Consider the following 19710-nt stretch of genomic DNA (forward strand, 5'->3'; position numbering starts at 1 on the left):
TCCCCACCAATTAGCGCACAGGACACGCCTCCGACGCCGCTGACGTTTGCGCAGCCGTCGCCAACGCCGCTGTCGTACCGCTTCCTGGGATATGTAGTTTCCGAGACCAACCGCCGAGCTCTGAATTTGGGAAACGGGGTTGGCGGGGTCGCTTTCGAAGCTCCGTTCTAGAGTCTCTGGAGCCTCACCCGCCGGAGCTGCTGAGAGGAGAGGGAAATAAACGGGAAACTGAGGCCGGCCTTGGCGGACCGGCCTGGTCTACACTCCCAGATTTCGGGTGTGCGCATCACTGGGTCCCCGTCCTCGACCTGGATGGACTCAGGCCATTTGCACTTGTCGATCCCTGCAACTTCATACAGTCTAAGCCCCCTGGACTAGGTATCCCCGATCCCACTGGGCTCAGGTCTTCGGATTTGGGATCCCCCAACTCCCTCTCTCTAGGTACTTCATTCAGATTTCCGCCCCCTCTTCCTATTCTCTCTCTCATTTGAGCTAAGTCTCCCCTTCCTCCGAACCGAGATCTACGATCCCAAGACCTCAACAGACTTCTGCTTAGAGTCTTCGCCCACCATGCAGGCTCATTCTCTACACCTCTGGGTTTATGTCCTATCCCAACTCCGCCCTTCTCATTCTCTCTCCCCATCTTATTCCCTGGTCTCCTCTGCCTGTGGGTCCCTCACCAGGCTCATGCCGCTTCTCAGGGTCACAGCTCCTACACCTTCGTTTCCCCTTCCCCGCCCCCCACTATCTTTCTTCCTTTCTCTCTGGATATCAGCAGAGTTCACATCTCCAGACTCAGCTCCCTCCGCCCCACATTACTTTCAAGCCCCCGACAAAGGGCCCCAGATCTCCCTTCCCGGTGCCCGCCTCCTACTCGCCACCCACAGGCCTTCCTCTCTTCCCGCCCACCCTATGACTTGCCAGCCCGCCCTGGCCCCGCCTCCTCTGCTCGCGTCTCTCACTCGGTCTCAGGGCCTCCAGTCGCAGTCGATCGGCTTGCAGGGTGAACAATCCCGTTGCCTGCAGGGCCGCACTTGCACCAGGTTCTCGCGGTCCATGAACACCGGGCCCGGCGCTGTGCCCAGCACCTCGCGACTGCGCTCCTGCTTGCCCAGGTCGCAAAGACAGCGCCACTTTCCCCACGGGCCAAGGATCGAGTCCTCCACTTCTAGGGATAGAGAGGGCTAGGTCGGGGTTAACCTACCCGCCAGCCCTCCTGTAACGGCGGAGGAGGATAAATACCCAAACAGCAGCAGCTCATGTTTGCAGGACTGTGCCTCTGTGCCAGGCACCCTCCCACAGATGATCTAATTTTAATCTTCCTTTAGTCCCAGATGGGGAAACTGAGACCTCGAAAGAGCAAGCGACCCTTTTGAGCTCCTGCATCTGATGAGTGGCCCAGAGGGACTGCAAACTGACACTGCCCACCTGTGCCGGCCTACCCAGTTGGGACTGTGGCACTACACCCCTGGTGCCGACCATCTGAAGCTGACTCCCATCTTCAGGGAAGTGATCATGAGCCTGTCCAACAGGCACAGTGCCACGGGACCAGCAGGTCTGTCGGGTGGTAAATTAAATGACATAATTAGCATAATAAAGGTACTTAAAACTCCTGGTGCTGTCCTAGTACATAGAGCAAAATCACTGAGTAGGATCACTTTTAAAGAAGCTACGACTTACTGAGTGCTTAACCACTCCTCTTTACGAGGTTCTTTTACAGACTTCTACCTAAACCTCTATAAGACAAGTGCCAATTCACGAAGCCTCTGTCACACAACACTCCCTGGCACATTTTCCCTTAAATCTTCTTGTCAGGACAGCTGTATTGGTTACCTATATCCTGCGGTTGGGCCTTCTCTGACTTTAGAAGTTGACCTGCCTTCTTTTTCTATCTTTGTGTTTCCTACCACCTATCCATGATTTTATGGATGCGCCTGCTTGGGTCCTGCTCACATACCCTCTCTCCGTTAAAGCTGCGTAAAGGCAGTATCTATTTTAATTTACAGATGAAAAAACTGAGCCTCAGAGATAAACAACCAGCCCAGTGTTGAGCTGGGCGGAGATTTGAAGTCCACGGAGGAGGGTCTGCTTACAGCCAGCTGGCAAAGTGGGGCAATGGAGAACCTTTCCGCGCCGTCACAGTTGCGACCTGTGGTTACCTTTTCCCTGATGCTGCAGCCTCAACTGCTCCCAGGTGTCGCCTTTGCCCTGCTCGCCGAAGTAATAGTAGTCGGGGGAGACCTGGGCAGGGGTCGCCAGCCGCAGAAGCATCAGAGGCAGCAGCAGCAGAGCCTCTGGGCTCCCGGCCATGCCAGACTCCAACCGCCCCAGGCACGCTCCGGGGCTGAGCCTGGCGCGGGGGTCTGTGAAGTCCGCGGCCCACACCTGCACGCCTCCCCCAGAGGCCCGTAGGCGCGTGTACCCACCCGGCTCCGCTCCCCCTCCCCTGCAGTGGCAGTGGACCCGACCGCTCCTCCTGTCTCCCCTCCCCCTCCCCCCGCCCTGCGCGTCATGGTTCCGGCTGCGCATAAAAGGCTCCGCGGCCTTTTGCGCACTGGGCGCTGAGAAACGCGAGTCTGCAAGTCTGCTTTTGTGTCTGTCCTGCCCTTGCTCACGCAGGTAGGGACACTTGGAGCGCATCTAACTAGGGGCAGCCCCCTTGAAGCCGCTTCGGCCCTCGTCTGTCCTCAGCGCTGGCCTCCTTTGTTTTCCACCCGCCGTGGTGGCTGCCTTTGTGCTTGCGGGGGTAAACCAAAGCCAGAGCCTTGGGGTGCAGGCCGCATCGCCCGGTTCCCCGCCCGCTGCTCGCGGGGGCTCTTCCCGGGGCGGTGGGCCAGAGCCACCGCGCTTGGGCAGACACGCTATGAGAACCCGGGGGCAGCGGCCGAGCGGCGGCTGGTCTCCCGTGGTCTCCAGGCCGCACAGAGCCGGTACCAGGGAGGGTGCAGAGCAGTGCTGCTGACTCTGCCGCTGACTCAGTCACCGGGCCCAGCACGCAGCGTGACCTTGGGAAGCGAGGACAAAGGGTCTTCCCGGACGCACTGACCGGGCGGGGGTTGGGGGTTTCGTCTCAGCTTTCAGTCATGGCCGCTGGTAACGCGCACATCGGAAAGCCCGCCCCAGACTTCCAGGCCACCGCCGTGGTGGATGGCGCCTTCAAGGAGGTGAAGCTTTCTGACTACAGAGGTAAGGGCGGCCTGGAGGGGACTCAAGTGGGGGCGGGGTCCTGACTTTCGAGATGCCGGGCCCTCACACCGGGTTTGTTCCCGCCTCCTTCCCCAGGGAAATACGTGGTGCTCTTTTTCTACCCATTGGACTTCACTTTTGTGTGCCCTACGGAGATTATCGCTTTCAGCGAGCATGCCGAGGACTTCCGCAAGCTGGGCTGCGAGGTGCTGGGGGTCTCTGTCGACTCGCAGTTCACCCACCTGGCTTGGTATTAACAGGGACCATCAGGGAGGAAGGGTGAAGCTAAGCCTAAACCTCTACAAGGTCCGAGCTGTGTGTGATCAGCCTCTATGCCTCTTTCCCCATCTTGAAAATAATGGAAATGATGGCTCCTAAATCCTTAGAGATAATGACAGTAATTAGCGTTTGGAAACTAGTTGCTTGGTGAGGAGTTACAAATACTTTATCTCACTTAGGGCAAAGCAGTCTTCCTCCCAAGAACTATTTCAAGAAGGTGGCAACTCCAGTTCAAGGGAGTAAAGGGCTGGGTCCCAGGAGTAAAGGGCTGGGTCCCAGGACACAGGAAGATGGGGACTCTATCCCAAGATGCCAGAGGCTGCCAGCATATGTGAAGCCACTTTGCTGGAATAGGCAAGCTGGCTTAGTCTTTCCAGCTATGGGAAACAGCCCATGCACCCACTTCAGGGTGGGGTGGGTGGGACTCCCAGGGCTTTGCTCTAAAGCCCCTTATCTCTTGCCTCCAGCACCCCCTCTCCAGCCCTTATCACACCGAGGCCCACAGGGTGAGGACCCTGCTCTGCCGGGCATTCTGAGGTCCCAACCCTGTCTCCCGCACCCCCAGGATTAACACCCCCCGGAAAGAGGGAGGCTTGGGCCCTCTGAACATCCCCCTGCTGGCCGATATAACCAGAAGCTTGTCCAACGATTATGGCGTGCTGAAGAAAGATGAAGGCATTGCCTACAGGTACTGCAGGGTCCTCAGGGGACACCCATCCTCAAAGTAAGGGGACCATTCTTGGGCAATGTCCTCCCTACCCCTAGCCCTGTGGCTGGCAGGGAGATGGTGTTCCTTTCCCTTGCCCTGCCAGTGGGAGCTCTCAGCTCCTTACCATGAATCCTGATATCTTCAGAGGCCTCTTTATCATCGATGGCAAGGGTGTCCTTCGCCAGATCACCATCAATGATTTGCCTGTGGGGCGCTCCGTGGACGAGGCTCTGAGACTGGTCCAGGCCTTCCAGTACACAGATGAGCATGGGGAAGGTGAGTGAACACACATTCACATGTGTTCACACATGAGTAGGTATGCAGCCTCTCTCTAGTCACTCGTGCACATTCACTGCCTGCTCTATCACCTGTGTGACATGGATGTGAGGACCCCAAAGAAGATTCAGCTCAGGTCCTTGTCTGCAGAAGTTTCTAGTCTGATGGGGGAGATACCCCAACACAAGGATGGGGAATTAGGAGGTAATAAAGTTCTACAGAGAGGGTATTTGAGAAAGTGTGTATCAAGGTAGGCTTGAATAATTTTAGTGCCTTCTTGGGTGGTGGGCACAGCCTGACTAGTCTTGCAAAGTCCAGTAGGGCTGGGGCTGAGAAAGATGGCGCTAAAGGGGCCAAAAATAAATATGTCAACCTCAAAATCTTGCACCTGGGCTTAGGGGCTTCTGTTAACAGAGGATGTGGTCTTGGGCCTCGGTTTTTGTTCTGCAACTCGGACAAGTGCTGTGCCTCTCACTACTGCCCTACCTTGAATATGGGGCTGTAGCCTCACCTGTGCATCCTTGTGTCTTCTCACAGTCTGTCCCGCTGGCTGGAAGCCAGGCAGTGACACAATCAAGCCCAACGTGGAAGACAGCAAGGAATACTTCTCCAAACACAACTAGACTGGCAGATAGGCACCAAGCTTGGGCTCTTGGCCCCAACTGTGCCCCTACCTGGGTGCCTTGTGCTAGCCCAAGAAAGGCCAGACCTGCCCCTTCACATTTCACCATCTGTGATTCTAGAGGGCCAAGGCCTTTTCGTGTTCCTGGCCGAGTAGTAATGGTGACCCCTCCCCCCTTTTCCCCCATAGCCCACCTAGCCGGGCACAGGCCTAGAAGTGACCAATAAAGTATTAGGGACAGATATGATCCCGTGTTGGTGTGGTCTGTCCTGGTGTCTCCACACCCTCCCTTTCCTACAGGCTCTGGGCTGGGGAACTGACACTGTAGTTACTTATCTTCACCACAAGGTGGAAGACTTACCCCATCCTCATTGCTTGCTCTGCCTGAGGGCAGTTTCCCTGGTGGTGTGTGGGGATGCTGTTTACCCCTTACTGGGAGCAAGTCCCAGGATGCCCTACGTGAACCTGACCTTGCAGGGCAGTGCCCACACCTGCCTTCAACCAGGCTGGGTTCAAATGCCCTTTAAGACCTGTGATCCTCCCTGGCTTTCATCAGGAAAATGGGAACAGACAACCAATCCAGATCACCATGCACATTCAAAGGAAAAAAGTAAGGGAGGCTGAAAGCCCAGTGAATGGTTACTACAATGGGCTACTGGGCCTGGAAGAAGAGTCTAGTCTTATGGAAAAGAGGGTGGGGACCCAATTGAGCAGAACCAAGAACAGGGGCTTGAGGTACATGCATAGTAGGCAAGTTCTGCCTCACCGCAGGTTGGAAGGGCTACCTGTCCACCCCTAGAGCAGAAAGGAGGGTGACATTTAGGCTGGGAGGCAGATGTCAGGCGCAAGGGAATATGGCAGAAGTCCAGTTTGATGCATGTGTGTCCAGGCAAGTGATTTTGCCACTCTGAGCCCCATTTTCTTCCACAGAACGGGAGCGGTATGCTCATTTAATCTAAAGACCCATTATTAATATTGCTATCCATGCTAATACCGTTCAAGATTACTCATTTCAGCTTTGGAATTTTATCTATCCTCCCCAAGGCCTTGTGTGGTCTTCTCTGATCTCATCTTCAACCCTCCTGCTTTACTTCACTCCAGGCACACTGACTTCTTACTGGTCTTAAACAGGCTGATCTTGTTCTGGCCACAGGAAATTTACATGTGCTGTTCCCTTCTGCCCGGAACACGGTTACCTAGGATTTTCTGAGGGCTAGGCTTCTTCAAATCTGGTCTCATTAAAGGTCCACTTTCCCGATCCATTCTCCAAAGCAGCTCATCTCTCCCACCCCATCACTACCACTGTGACCTGTGTTTTCTTTCTCTGGCACTTAACTACCATCTCCGAATCACGTTTCCTTGTTTATTGTCTGTCTGCCTGCTGTGGTCCAAGCTGTGTCTCCAGGGCCCTGTTTTCAGAAGTTTACAAATGAATTAACGAACTGTCTGTTCTGCCCACCTTACCCATGGCCTGGTTTCTTGGCCTGGTTTTTCCTCAGCTGTTCTGGGGTCTTTCCGGGAGACCAGCCTGACCCTCCGCCCCCGGGACGCACCAGCCCGCCGCCTACCTGCCCCAACTGCGGGGGAGGGAGCCCGCGCGAGGGCGTCAGCTGCGCCTGGTGGCCTGAGCAGCCACCCCGGCAGGACCAGACCTGGCAGTCGCCCCGCTCCCGGCTTGGCACCGGGAGGGGAAACTGGCAGACAGGAGCCGCCCTTCCTGGGCGGGTGATGGGGACCGCCTCAGCAACGACGCACTGGCTGCAGCAGCCCCCCACCCAGATCAGATCAGACAGCGTGGGCGCGGTGGGGTCCGGCCGCCAGCCAGAGGGAAGCTCTGGGGTGGCTCTCGGGGCCCAGGAGCGCAGCCCGCCCACCGCGTACGCTCTGGACCCAGCCCTGGGGCTTTCCGGGCCGGGGCAGACGCCCGCCTGGGAAAATCCCGGCCCCTTTCCGGGCGCCGCTGCCCTGCCGGGCAGAGCGGGGGAGGGGATTCCCGGAATCTGCCCGGAGACCGCCGCCGCGTCACTGGGCAGAATCCGCCCTTTTATGGACAGCGCTTCCGCTGCGTCAGCTGGGAAAGCCCCAGCGCGCGAGGCGGTACACGGCCGCGCCTGCGCCCTGCGCGTCTCGCCCCCAGGCATCCTGCCCCAAGGTGCTGGAAGGTAGGAGTCGAGTCCCTGCCCTGGGCTTTCCAAACCCCAGGATCAGAGGACGCGTGGAGGGTTGGACGCCCGAGCTGGGACTGTGAAGTACCTGGGCAGAACGAGCGAGGGGACACAGATACCAGAGCGAACAACAAACAGCAGTGGAGTGGGGGCAGTCCAATACTCTCCTCCCTCCGCCCGCCCGGCTTGGAAAAAAAGGACAACAGAAATTAATAAAGAACAATTTTTTTTTACTTAAATAGATTCAATAAAAAGTCAGGACAACAAACGCACACACACACACACAAACACATCTTAAAATATACTCTTTAGAGACCAAGTACGTGTTTCTTCTCCACAGTATGGTGCAGAAGGGGGAGGGCAGGGGGCGGGGGTTCCCTTCCCAGAGTACCCTCGGGTTTGAGTACCGGGTGGCGGGGCCAGCTCCGCCGCGATCGCCCCCTCCTCCCCTCCCTGTTAAATACACAAATATATTATATTCAATATGAATCGAGTCTGTTTCCAGCAGAAAAAAAAAAAACATACAAAAAACGTGGAAGGGGGGCTTGTAAACGTCGAAGTGGAAGGACTGGGCGCAGAGCGGGCGGGCAGGAGTCCAGTGTGGTTTTCGGCGCCCCTATGCCCCGGGGCCGGTGCCCACCGCCTGCCCCCTCGCCCCTTGGGAGGCGTGCGCCCAGCCGTCCAGGCTTGGGGAATGTCCGTACAGGGGAAGGAGTGCTCAGAAGGCGTGTCCCTTGACCCCGAGCAGCAGCTGGCAGCCGTTGCTGACGTGGGTCATGACCTTCTGTTTGAGCTGGGCCACCTGCTCCCGGAGGAGGCCAGCAGTGCTCGAGAGCCCTGCGTTCTCTGCCTTGAGTGTCTTCACCTTGTCCTCTAGGCGCGCGATGCGCTCCAGCTTCCGCTTCCGGCACTTGGTGGCGGCCAGCCGATTCCGCAGCCGCTTGCGCTCCACTTTGATGCGCTCCTGGTCTTCCATGTTGATGGGGGACACTGGCGGCGTGGCGTCGCGGCTGCGCGCCTCAGGCACGGTCTGCGGTTCCTCCTTGAAGGTGGAGGCGCCGCGGCCCAAGCCCAGCTGCGCTGGGTGGCCGCCGGCGAAGGGCGGCGCGTGTGGGAGGTAGCTGATGGTGGCCGTCGGGTACGAGCTCCCGGTCCCGACGGCGGCCCCGGCACCTCCGGAGGGTGCAGAAGCTGGGGAATAGCTGCTGAGAGTGGTGTAGACGGGAGGCGGCTCCGGGCCGGCGTAGACACTTCCAGGCCCAGCCGAGGGGCCCCCGCTGGCACCCAGGGAGACGTTGGGGGGCGTCACGTGGTTCATTTTGTGCAGGTCGTCCAGGGCTTTGACAAAGCCGTCGGCGAAGCCCTCCTGCTCCTCGGTGACGCCGCCCCCCGCGCCCCCCGCACCTCCACTGCTGCCACCCCCGCGGGAGTAAAAGTACTGTCCCGGGGGCGTGGGCGTCGTCGTGATCACGCCGTTGCTGTTGGGGACGATCAGGCGCTCCAGCTCTGATGAGGCGAGCTTGAGCGACGCGCCTGTGTCCGAGCCCTGGCCGGAAAAGTAGCCGCCTCCACCGCTGCCCTCTGGGCCGGGGCCGCGCGCTCCGGGTCCTTTCAGACCTCGGTAGGGGTCGGCAAGGTTGAGCGCCAGGCTGGGTTTCAGGAGTTTGTAGTCGTGTAGAGAGAGGCCCGGGGCCCGGCCGTATCCCGCTGCTGCGTATGAGTCGTCGTGGTAGAAGGGCTGTTCCATTTTAGTGCACATCCGGGCGGTCCGAGCGGTCTGGGGGGGTCCCTGCGGGGCCGCCCCGGGCCTCGCCGCTGCGATCGGCTCTGTCTGCAGCGGTGGTTGGATTGGATGTCTGCACGCGCGGTCCCGAGTACTGACAGCGGCCTGGAGAGGCCAGCCGGCCGCCGTGCGTTTGGAAGGTGTACGCGGCTTCTCGAGACCTCCTGCCCTTCTCTGGCGCGCTAGCTTTCTGGGTGTCGCTTCCCCCAGCTCACTGCTCTCCGCTTCCTGCTGGTTCCGAAGGTGGCCTGCCGCGCTCAAGGTCCCAGCAGCTCAGCCGGAGCCACACGCCTTTATACCGCGATTGTAAGCTGCGGAAGTGCGCTCTGATTGGCCGTCGCGCGAGCCGGGCCCCCGCGCCCCCCTCCTCGAGCGTGGGGAAGGGGAGGAGGCGGCTCGCGTCACTGTCAGGAAGCGCGTGTCCTTGTAAACAGCGGCCACGGGCTGGGTGGCTTGGCAAGGCCGCAGGGGGAGGGGCTCAGGGGACCCCGGGGCGCGCACGAGGAAGGGGATGCTGGGGCGGTCAGAGACACACGGGAAGGGGCTCCAGGGAGGACAATGATACCCCTGGAGTAGGCGATGAGGGACACAAGGAACTAACTGGTACAGAGCAAGTGTGCGTGTGTACTTGTGTGTGCAGGAGGGGGGTGGTCCCTGGTTATACACAGAAAGGCTTGTGGAACCCAGAGTATCCGAGAGGGATTGGAGGGCTGAGAATACGCTGGAAGACCCCATGAAAGAGAAACGATAGAGTTAAGCAGCATAAGTGGGAGAGAGGTAAGGAGACATCTGACTCAGGAATTGAGTGGGGGTCCCGAGTACAGAGGGACTGAGGAACTAGAATTTTCATGAGAGGGACCAAACCCAGGAAAAATGAGGTGGGGGAGATGAAAATGGTACACGGGAGGGGCTTCAGGATCCATTATGCAAGAAATGAGTAAGGGTCCTGGAGTCTATGGGAGAGATTGAAGATCTCCCATTGAAGGGAAGAGGAAAAAATTGGGTGAATATAGATATGCAGAAAGTGAGTGAGGGTCCTGGGGTACAGTGAGCCCGAGAAATGTGGGGTAGGGGGAGGGACTCCAGGGAGGACGATGATACCCCCGGAATAGGCGATGTAGGGGCACACCATGACAGGTTGGAGTCACTAGGGTAATCTGTGAAGCCCTGATGGAGAGAGTTGAGGAACACCTTCAGAGCTGAGATGACAATGACAGAGGGCCCGGGTTGAATTGTGAGGCAAGGGGATATCTGTGAAGATCGTGGGGACTTGGACTACTGGGTCTTTCATGATTGGCGGCCTCTCTTGTGGGTGACCTCTAGGCTCCTGTATACTGTCTCCATCCAAAGCCCTCCCCCATTGACCCTGGGCTTGACGGACACAGTCTCGGCTTCTGGTGCCTGGAATCAGCCCGACGGCTGGGGTGCGGTCGACTCTAACCCCACTCCTTCCTTAGAAACAGGCTGGGGAAGAGCTCCGCGGCAGGAAGTGTGGCAACAGCCCTGGGGGAAGGAGCCCGGCCCTGCTTCCGTCACTCAGATCCTACGGGATCGTGTGCCCCGCCCTCGGCCCGGCCGGTTTCCGCGTCTCGGAAGAGGAACCTGGATGCGCGACCCCGGCGCAGACCAGGGTGCGACCCCAGCCGCAGAGGCGTCCAGTCACTGTCTCCCCCGTCCAGCAATGGTTCAGCCTGCGGCTCCCGCGGATGATCTCCGAGGAAGGCAGTCGGAGACGATTCCATTGGCCCGACAGATGGGGGGGGAGGTGGCAAGGCCTGGTCGTCACGGCAACAGGCCAGTATCAGAGTGCAGGCTGGGGGCGGGGTGGTCCCCGGAGTCTCTCGCCGACGCCCATATAAGGACACAGGAAGGGGTGGGGCCAGCGCTGTCCCGGGGCCCCGAGCCAGCAGCGGGGAGCCCGGGTATCTGCCAGGTCCCAGGGCGCGCCCGGGCCCCCGGACGGCTAGTCCCGACCAGCCCCAGCCGCCGCCCCCAGGGCCATCACGGCCGCCTGGCCCAGCCCCACCCAATGGCGCTGGGGCCGCGTCCTACCAGGCCTGGCCTAGCCCAACCCAGCCCAGCAGGTCCCCGCCTGCCCGAGGGCCTGGGTCGGACTTCGCCCCTGGCCGGACCTGGCCAGGAGGGGGCGGGTCCATGCCTGGAGGCGCCCCCGGCGCCTGGGCGGGTTGGCACAGCTGCCTCCTTCTTAAGCGGGGTATCTTTCCTTTCTGCCGGGAGATCTAGGGCCACTCCTCACAAACACACCTAAAGGCTGGGGTGCCCCCTCCCTCACTCATGCAAGCAAGGGTCCCTGACTTCTGTTTTAGTCTGGGGGTTCCATCAACCATCCAGAATACCTAGTGGGGTTCCCTCCCTCCCCAGGGTATCTCCCTCATCGAAGGGCTCTCCTTCCCTCCTGTCAGAAGAGACCTGAAAATCCAAAGGGAGACTATGAGGGGAACCCGGAGATTCTTCCCCAGTAAGGACTGGGTGGCAGTTTAGATGGTAAGGCTTCCAGTTAGACTTAAGGTGGGACTTCCAAACAGGATGTGAGCCACTAGAACAAGAGGTGAGAAGCTCAGTCTCTCTCTGAGCGGCGTCAATCTGGAATGATGGAAGTTTCTTTAGGGTAGAGAGAGGCTGAGGATGAGGCTAGCCATCTCTTGTAGGGCAGACACAGAGCTTACCAAGGGTGGGGGAGAAAAGGAAAATGAAAGAGATGAAAGAGAAACTGAACATGTGGGGGCAGGGGGAAGTCCAGCAGAGCGGTGGCATTGGGGAGGAAGGTCCCATGAGAAGCTGGGGTCGTCCCTGTCTTTGGTCTTTGGAGGTTCTTGTGACCCCTGGGTGCCCCCTCTTGTCCTCCCCTTGCTTGAACTGCTCCCCTCCCCCGCCCCAGGCTCTAGGGAGATTCCAGCGGCCGCTGAGTCTGGCCGGAAAACTGCCAAAGCCTGTCTCCCGCCCAAGCTAATAACTGCAGCTGACATCTGGCCTGGGGCCCTGAGGGAGGAGGGGAGCAGTGGGCAGGGTTGGGGGGCTGGGCAGTTCTGGCTAGAGGGCAGCATCTCATGAAGCCAACCTGCAGGTATCACTGGCCAAGAGGGCACAGTGAGTCAGCCCTGGCCAGTGCTGAGGCTGGCTAGGCTGAGGGAGTCTTGGAGAGAGGTGAGCCAAGCCAGAGGGGGTCAAGATGGAGGGCAAGGATTCAGCAAGGAAAAGTGGGTGTATGGGGGCGGGAGTCAGGGCAGGGAAAGATGGCCAGAGAGACAAACCAGGGGCAGGGTTAGCGTCATGCAGGCAGACAGCAAGACTCAGACACTTAAGATAGGCAGACAGACTGAGAAATAATTATTATTTTAATAGCTAACACTTACATGGCTCTTGCCATGGGCTAGGCACTCTTCTAAGTGGTTTATGTAGGTAACTCATTGCCTGCTTCCAGCTACCCAGTGAAATGCATGCTATGCTCCTCCATTTACCAGACAAGAAAACTGAGGCACATAAAGGTAAAGAACTTGCCTGATGTCCCACAGCTGTGTAAGTGTTGGAGTTGAGAAGTGACCCAAGTTGTCTGGCTCCAGAGCATTAGCCACTATACTGTAGATAATCATAGGCAGAGGGGGCTTTATGCAGTACCAACTGTATGCTAAGTTCTGCGGGCCCTTTCACAGAGGGTCTCCTTCAAGCTGGAGAGAAGTGGAGTTGGGCACTGGCTGGGAGGTGCTGCTGCTTGGGGGGACAGGCCAGCATGTTGGAGTGGGGTCGCGTTGCTCCATACATTCTGCAAGGGTGTTTGAACAGGGGGTGGGGATCAGGCCAGCAAGGGAGGGCGAGGGCGGGGGCCCAGCTGAGCTGGTACAGCAGGTTCCAGGCCCCTGCCAGTCTCACCCTTGTGGCCTGGGCACCACCCCCTCACACCGCCCCACTGGCGCCAAGGTCCCTGTGAGGAGGGTGTAAGGATAGCCCCCTCCCCCGCCTGGCCTGGGTGCCCAGATTGGCAGCTGTGGGCTCCAGACCAGGACCTAGAGGAGCACTCTGTGCCCAGGCTTCTCCCATACCCAGAGGCCCAGGGCTTGATGAGGGATAAGGGGGAAGTTCACCCACCCCCACCCATGGGTCTCTCTGGGGCTTTTGGCCTTGACATGAGGGACTTCTCCTTATTATAAATAGCCTGGTGACCCCCCCACCCCGGCCTGACTGACCGGTATGGCCCTCACCAGGAAACTGGGCTGGGGGCTGCATGTGAGTCAGCTAGTGGGCAGGCCAGGGCGAGAACCCACAAGTCATAGCACCCAACCTCCCGCGTCCCTGCCCTTGGGTGTGGACAGGCAGCCTACAGGAAGAAGCTGAGAATCACAAAGGCCCTCCACCAGGAGCCCCTGGCCTGCCAGCCACCTCCCTCCCCCACCTCTGTGGTTTGGGGGGTCCCTCACCCCCTTTGCCAGAGAGGAAGCTGCTGGGTTTTCTTGGAAGCAGGAAGGAGAGGCTGTCTCCTCAGGCTGACTCAGCTGGGCATGAGGGGAGTTTCCCACAAAACTGCTTCTGTCTCCCCCACATACTGCTTGTGAGGTCCTGGGCGTCTGAGCCTGGGTAAGAGTCTATGTGCCCCCTTTACATGGGGAAATGCTGAGAAAACAGGCCCATAGCCCACTGAGGACTGAGGGAGGACTGAGGCAGCCCAGCCAGGCCTCTGGGGAAGTGACAAACAGTAGGGAGGGAGGGAAGTGTGTGTGGGGGGGGAGGGGTGATGTTTGGAGAGAGGAAGTGCCAGGATCTTGGGGGAAGGGGGGACAGAGACAGGCTGGGAAGCCCGGAGCCCAGCAGCACCTCAGCAAGAACCAGGAGCACATGTGTGTGGTGCGGTTGGCCTGTCAGGGCATGTGAGAGTGTGTGTGAGGCCTGTCTCCCAATGCGTGTGTCTGTGTTGGCCCCACCCTGCAGGGGTGTGTAAGACCTGTCTGCTTTGGGGGACAAGAGGGGGGATGGTGGATGAATGTGTATGTAGGGTCTATGGAATTGGTTGCATATTGCTGACCTATATGCAGGTGTTGTTTTAGAGTTTGTATGGCTAACCTATTTGTGTCTGGTGTGCACGTATGTTCGTGTGTGTAGGTTCACAGCTTTCTTGTGTGAGGTCTGTGTGTATAGGAGGTATGTGTGTGTGTGTGCATGCACCCTGGTGTGTCTATGCCATTGTATTTACAAATGTCTGACTATGGCCTCTGTGGCTGGTCTCTGGAGGTCTGCGTGTGCATGCACGCACACATGCTAGCCAACAGGTTCTGTCAGGGTGTCTCTGTGCCAATGTGTTTACGAGTGTCCGACTGTAGCCTGTCTTTGCCTCTCTGTGCTGGATGTGACTGCCTGGCCAGACCACATGAATATGTCAGTTTGTCTGTTTGCATTTGTCCCATCTGTTGGTGATCTGACATTTGAATGCTACCAGTGAGGTAGTGTGTATCTATAACTCTTGGTGTGCCTCATGGCCTTCTGAGTGTGTGCGCAACTGGGGAGACTCTCTGTCATAGTGTGTATGTGTCCTCTCCACCCACCCTGTTATAGCTTTATGTTTTCCTCTTTTGCCTGAGTATCTTTTTGAGTTGGTAATCCTGCTATTGTGTGTGTATGTGTTGCTTTCTCTTGTGTGTCGAGATCTGACAGTGTGTGTCTGAACATATCTCTGTAGCTGTTGAGGCACTTGTGCTGAAAGTGACTGTCCCTCTGAGTCTGTCAACATGCATGCATTGCCTGAGCCTATGTGACACAGTCATCTATGTACCTGTTCTATGTGTTTCTGACCTGTCACATTTGTCTTGGCGTGTGTGTGACCACCATGGTACTCGGTCAGCCAGGCTCTGTGCTTACCTAAATGTCTCTCTGTGCTTGTGTTTGGCAGTGTGTCCATACTGCCTATATGCCCAGTTGATTGATTTATCCGTGTCACACATACCCTGCCTACATGCTTCTGGCCTGTAGATGGCTTTGTGTATTTGGCAGCATTTCAGTCTTGCTCCTGAGTCTGCCCTTTTACTGTGTCTGTGTGTAACAGCTTTTGCTGGGTTGTCTTGCCCAGATATGTGTCTGACCCTGTCAGTGTGTCCCTAGTTGGCAGTCTCTCTGTGGCCAGGGTGACAGGGGTTTGTGTGTCTGGACTGGCTCTCTCAGGGTGACTGTGTATGTGTACACTCTTTGCCACCCCCCCACATCTGGCCACCCTGGGCCATATTTACTCTGCCCCCAGCTGACTTCTGCCCTGCCCGGGGAGGGGCTGAGCCTCCCTGTCTGGTCTGTCCTGCCGGCAGTCCACAGGATGTTCCCGAGACGCTGTCTCCGCCAACATCCCCTCCCTCCAGCCACCCTTGGGTCAGGACCCAAGCGTCCAGGGCAGCAAGGGGTGGGGCTGCAGCACTGGGGCCTTGTCAGGGCCCCGGAATGAGGGTGGGGGATGGGGAGGTGACGGGCCCAACAGGTTCCTCCTCATTCCTGCTCCGCCTCTCACTTCCTGGGTGCCCGCTGGGGCAGGGGGTGGATGGGATGAACCCCAAAGCCTCTGAGTACCTGGGAGGGGCACAGGCTAGCCAGGAAGGACTCACTCCTGCTGGGCACCCTGACACCCTGGCCTGAGAAACAGGAGAAGTCTGAGTCCTTCCATAGGCCACCCATCTCTGTTCCTGTGTCCAGTTCTAGATGCAAAGCATCCCATCTATTATTTACCTAATTCCGCAACACCACAATGAGCAGGACACAATTACCCCCCGTTTTTGGATGGGGAAACTGAGACCCAGACAGTAATGAGAGCAGAGGCAGGATTCGAAGCCAACTCTGTATGCTACCCAAGACCCCCACCCAGTTCACCAACCGCTTTCCTATCCCTCTTTAAAATGATATATATGGGGTGGAGTATGAACTCAGGCCCCCAAGAGGCCCGGCTCAAGGGGGCACCCAGCTTATTCTGAGTCAAAAGGATGAAATGAATAAGAAAAACGGCTTTAACCGTTTCATCGCCAAGACGGGCTCTGCCAAAACTTCCTGTGGGCTGTGGGGGGAGGGACTGGAGGCTGGGTTCCCGGAGGCCTGGGTGGGGGTAGGCCCTGCCTATTCGGGGATGGGGAAAACGCCTCTAGTGACCTTGGGAGGGACTGGTAAGGGAGGACAACGCCTCCTGCTAGTGGGGAGTTCTTCTCCCGGAGCACGAAGTCCCCAAGTCCCCATAACTTGGTTCACCCCCTTCCTGGAGGGGGTCTTAGAGTCCACATACCCCTCCCCAGGGGCCTGAGTCAGACATGGGGAAAGCCACGAGGGGTGAGTCACGGGGGCGGAAAAGACGGAGCGGGGTCGGCGGCGGCCAGGGGACCCCCGGGCCGGCCTGAGTCATGCACGCATCGGCCTCGCTGACCCCAGCCCCCTTCCCCTGAGACCGGGAGCGGGAACCGCATTGTCTGCAGATTACGGAGTGGAGGGAGAGCAGTAGAGGAGGGGAGAAGGCACACTCCAGACAGCGCGGGAAGCTCCTGTTCCCATAGTAACTGGGGGGTGGTGTCTCAGTTCGATCGAGGGGTTCCTCTCCTGGCAGGGACGGCCCCCAGGCGGTGGGGAAGCCCCCGCGCGTAACGTCGAGGGCCCACAAGTTTCAGGTCGGGCAGGAAGGGGTTAACGGCAGCCCCCTCCCGGGTTTCATCTGTGCCCCAGGGCCAGGGTAGGGCCGGCGCAGTGCCGCGAGCGCCCCGCCCCCGCGGCCGCCCACGCACGCGCGCACGCAGCTTGCCTATCCTCTGCTACCCGCTCTTGCACGCACGACCGCGTCGGGCTCCACGCACACAGCGACCTCGTCGTTTCTCACGTCACGCACGACGCACGCGCCCCCGCAGCGCGGGGACGGTCCCTCCCAGCTCAGAGCCCTGGGAAGCTGGGCCTGACGTCTCCTGCGCATTTCACCACCTCGGTGTGACTTTGACACTTCCCCACAATGTCACAAACTCTCCCACTACCCACAGTATACACCTGCCACACCACGTTGGCACAAACCTTCACTAGTCCAGCCAGTTCTGCAGCTCATGGGGACAGGGTCACATGGACACATACAGAGACGCAGATAGTTACACAGACACACTGTGGTAAGGACACAGAGCCATCTTCATATACAGATGTCATACACAGACACTCCAATTCATCACCATCAGGACTAAGAGAAAGCCTTGGACATCAAGACATATGACAGTCATTCTGTCATATGATCATCACAAACAAGGTGTATAAACTAGGGTCACAGACAAACCCAAAGGCCACACACAAGGACATCTATATATTGTGAAAGGTACATGGGCAAAACAAGGACACACAGGTTAGGGTCACACTATCATAGAATGACACGATGGAGAGAAAGGAGATGGTCAAACAGAAACACAACCTAAGGCCACATTGATTGTCACACACTTATACAAAGAACAACACAAAGCAAGGTCTCATACAGAGAGCATGTGCCCCAGTCCCTGACAATCCCACGCCTCACATACCACCAATCACACACGGATAGGCTGTTGCATAAATTTCCAGGGCCCCAAAACAAATGGATGTAGACACACACACCCATGTGAACACCATCACAGACCTACTATCTCTCACCTACATAAATGTGAGTGCACTTCACGTGGACTTGGATACACAGACCAGGGAGGGGGTATAGGATGGATGCTCCTAGAGAGGGATGTCAGTGTCTGGAGTGCAAGGGCCTGTGTGGTCCCCCCTGTGGTATGTGGTATGGTGTCCACCATATGGCTGTGGTTAGCCCTGGGGGAGGGACACCAGCCGTCAATTGTGTGAACCCAGGGTCCTCATCCCGGCCCTCAATGGCTGGGTCTCTGCCCAGATGTGAAGACTGGAGGGTGCAGGCGGGGGTCCAGCCGTGGCCACAAAGAGGGGTTGAGTCACCCGCTTCCCAGCAGTACTACCCAGGCTAGGCCCAACTGTTCCTGGAAATAGACGGGAGGGGGTGGGGTCCCCAAATCCGCTAGGGGTTGCTGGCCCAGACCTGTACTCTGTTTCTACAAAATGAGCACCTCCAGATCATCCCCAAAACTTAGAGCTCCCTCCACCAAAAATGAGAGTTCACATCCTTTCCCAAATAGAGGGTTCCTGTCTCAAAATGCCTGACTGTGACTCCTTCCTTTGAATTGAAGGTGCTGGGATACCCCAACAGTGTGACTCTCTGCATACCATAATACAGATTACTGCTCTTCTCTGCCAACGTGGGAGATCCCTTTCACCCCAAACATGAGATTCCTGCTGCCCCAAGTGGATGGTTGTGGCTCCCCCCAAATTGATGGCACCTGGACCTTTCCTTAAATATGGGGATTCAGGTCACCGATTATCTAGAACGCACCCATAATATCACATCAACGATAGAATAATTCAAGTCCGTGGTCCAAATATTTGGATTCCCAGATTCCTTAACATCAAGATTCCTGCAGCTTTTGCAAACATTGGGGACACCAACCCAAATATTTGGTGATATCAGCATGTCCCCCAACGTTGGGCAACCAGGCCTTCTCACGGATATTCCCCTCCACCCCACTTTATTCAGGAACAGCCCTAGTTTCTGGCTCACCTTCCCCTTCTACCTCGGGCCGGGGCGGCCCCGTTTCTCCCTGTTGGCAACACCCTCTCCTCGGGTGGGTGAGAGATCGGGGAGCCAGCGGCAGTGGTTCCCAAGCCTGCCCGCCCGAAGGCAGCCCGGTCCGGAAGCGAGGACTGCCGCAGGGTCCTTATCCCCCGCGCCGCCCTCCTCCCACCCGGTTCCCAGGGACTGGAAGCTTACAAGGGAAGGGGATGTGGGGATGTAGACCAGCCTCTGCAGTCCCCGCGTGCGTGCGTGCGGCTGCGCATGTTAATGGGCTGTACCCTGTGTTTGGTAGTACAGTGACTGTTTTCTCTTGCGAAGTTGCTTGGGGGATGTTGCCATCCGGCCTAACCCGCTGCCGGGCTGGGTCGCCGCGGGAGACAGACTCTGGGTTGGAGAGAGTAACTCCCCTCCTCTCAGATCTAGACCCACCCCCAGTGAGTTGCCCGCCTCTCCCTCAGGGTACAGCTAATAACCTCTAATTACTGCTCTTTACGTTTCTCATCCTGTGGGGGAGGGGCTGCCCGGGAACTCGGCGTTAAAGCGCACGAGCCCCGGCTTTATTCCTCTCGGTAAGGTCAGGTCCACCCAGAACCTGTTTCCTCGCCTGCGAATCGGGAGTTCAAACACACTTGCCATCTAGAGTCCTGGAGAGATTTCAACCGTCTGTATATTTAAATCACTTAGCCCAGGGACTGCATACTGTAGGCACACAATAAATGGTGACAGCGATTTTATGGTTGACTGCTCTTGTTAATCACTTTCCTTTGAGCCCCCTCCATAGCCCAGACGTGTCTCAGACTCAATTCATTCTCTTGCTCCTAGACAGCGTTCCTGCAGTCTGAGCGCCCCCTGGTGGGCCGTAGGGACCTGGTCCTGGTTCTGAGACAGGAGGACTCTGGCTCCGGGCTCGGGGAGGGGAAAGCGCAGGGAAAACTCAGTGGAGGACGGATCCAGCTGGGCAAGTGTGTTAGTCTATCACCCAGAACATGTGTCTGGCCTCGACCTAGGAGTACATTCATCTAGGGACCGTCCCCTTATCTACGCCGGGGCAAAACTCTCAAGTCACCTTCG

General features: G+C 57.8%; 3 protein-coding genes and 1 long non-coding RNA gene across 6 annotated transcripts; 2 read left to right on the forward strand and 2 right to left on the reverse strand.

Annotated features, from left to right (window-relative positions):
- Window positions 1–59: 59 nt before the first annotated feature.
- LOC118612455 (thrombospondin type-1 domain-containing protein 8-like) lies at window positions 60–2473 on the reverse strand. 3 transcript variants are annotated; one of them, XM_036233849.1, is made up of 3 exons: window positions 2160–2473; window positions 963–1165; window positions 60–197 (listed from the first exon to the last, which is right to left on the reverse strand). In XM_036233849.1, exons 1-2 carry the CDS (start codon window positions 2308–2310, stop codon window positions 969–971), a joined length of 348 nt encoding a protein of 115 aa, XP_036089742.1. In that variant the 5' UTR covers window positions 2311–2473; the 3' UTR covers window positions 60–197; window positions 963–968. The 3 variants fall into 3 exon arrangements, with proteins under 3 accessions (XP_036089742.1, XP_036089740.1, XP_036089741.1); XM_036233847.1 differs by having other exon boundaries at window positions 963–1168; XM_036233848.1 differs by having other exon boundaries at window positions 67–200; window positions 963–1168.
- Window positions 2474–2486: 13 nt separating this feature from the next.
- PRDX2 (peroxiredoxin 2) lies at window positions 2487–5319 on the forward strand. The gene is made up of 6 exons (XM_016162102.2): window positions 2487–2619; window positions 3075–3186; window positions 3283–3436; window positions 4031–4153; window positions 4320–4450; window positions 4988–5319. Exons 2-6 carry the CDS (start codon window positions 3084–3086, stop codon window positions 5071–5073), a joined length of 597 nt encoding a protein of 198 aa, XP_016017588.1. The 5' UTR covers window positions 2487–2619; window positions 3075–3083; the 3' UTR covers window positions 5074–5319.
- A 2131-nt stretch (window positions 5320–7450) lies between these two features.
- On the reverse strand, window positions 7451–9301 carry JUNB (JunB proto-oncogene, AP-1 transcription factor subunit). The gene has a single exon (XM_016162097.2). It carries the CDS (start codon window positions 8994–8996, stop codon window positions 7956–7958), a length of 1041 nt encoding a protein of 346 aa, XP_016017583.1. The 5' UTR covers window positions 8997–9301; the 3' UTR covers window positions 7451–7955.
- Window positions 9302–9522: 221 nt separating this feature from the next.
- Window positions 9523–12786, forward strand: LOC118612456. Its single transcript, XR_004954944.1, has 2 exons — window positions 9523–9797; window positions 10478–12786. It is a non-coding gene; the product is annotated as an uncharacterized LOC118612456 (long non-coding RNA).
- The last annotated feature ends 6924 nt before the right edge of the window (window positions 12787–19710 follow it).

This window comes from Rousettus aegyptiacus, unplaced genomic scaffold, assembly GCF_014176215.1.
Source record: "Rousettus aegyptiacus isolate mRouAeg1 unplaced genomic scaffold, mRouAeg1.p scaffold_m13_p_16, whole genome shotgun sequence".
In the NCBI taxonomy this organism is placed as follows: domain Eukaryota; kingdom Metazoa; phylum Chordata; class Mammalia; order Chiroptera; family Pteropodidae; genus Rousettus; species Rousettus aegyptiacus.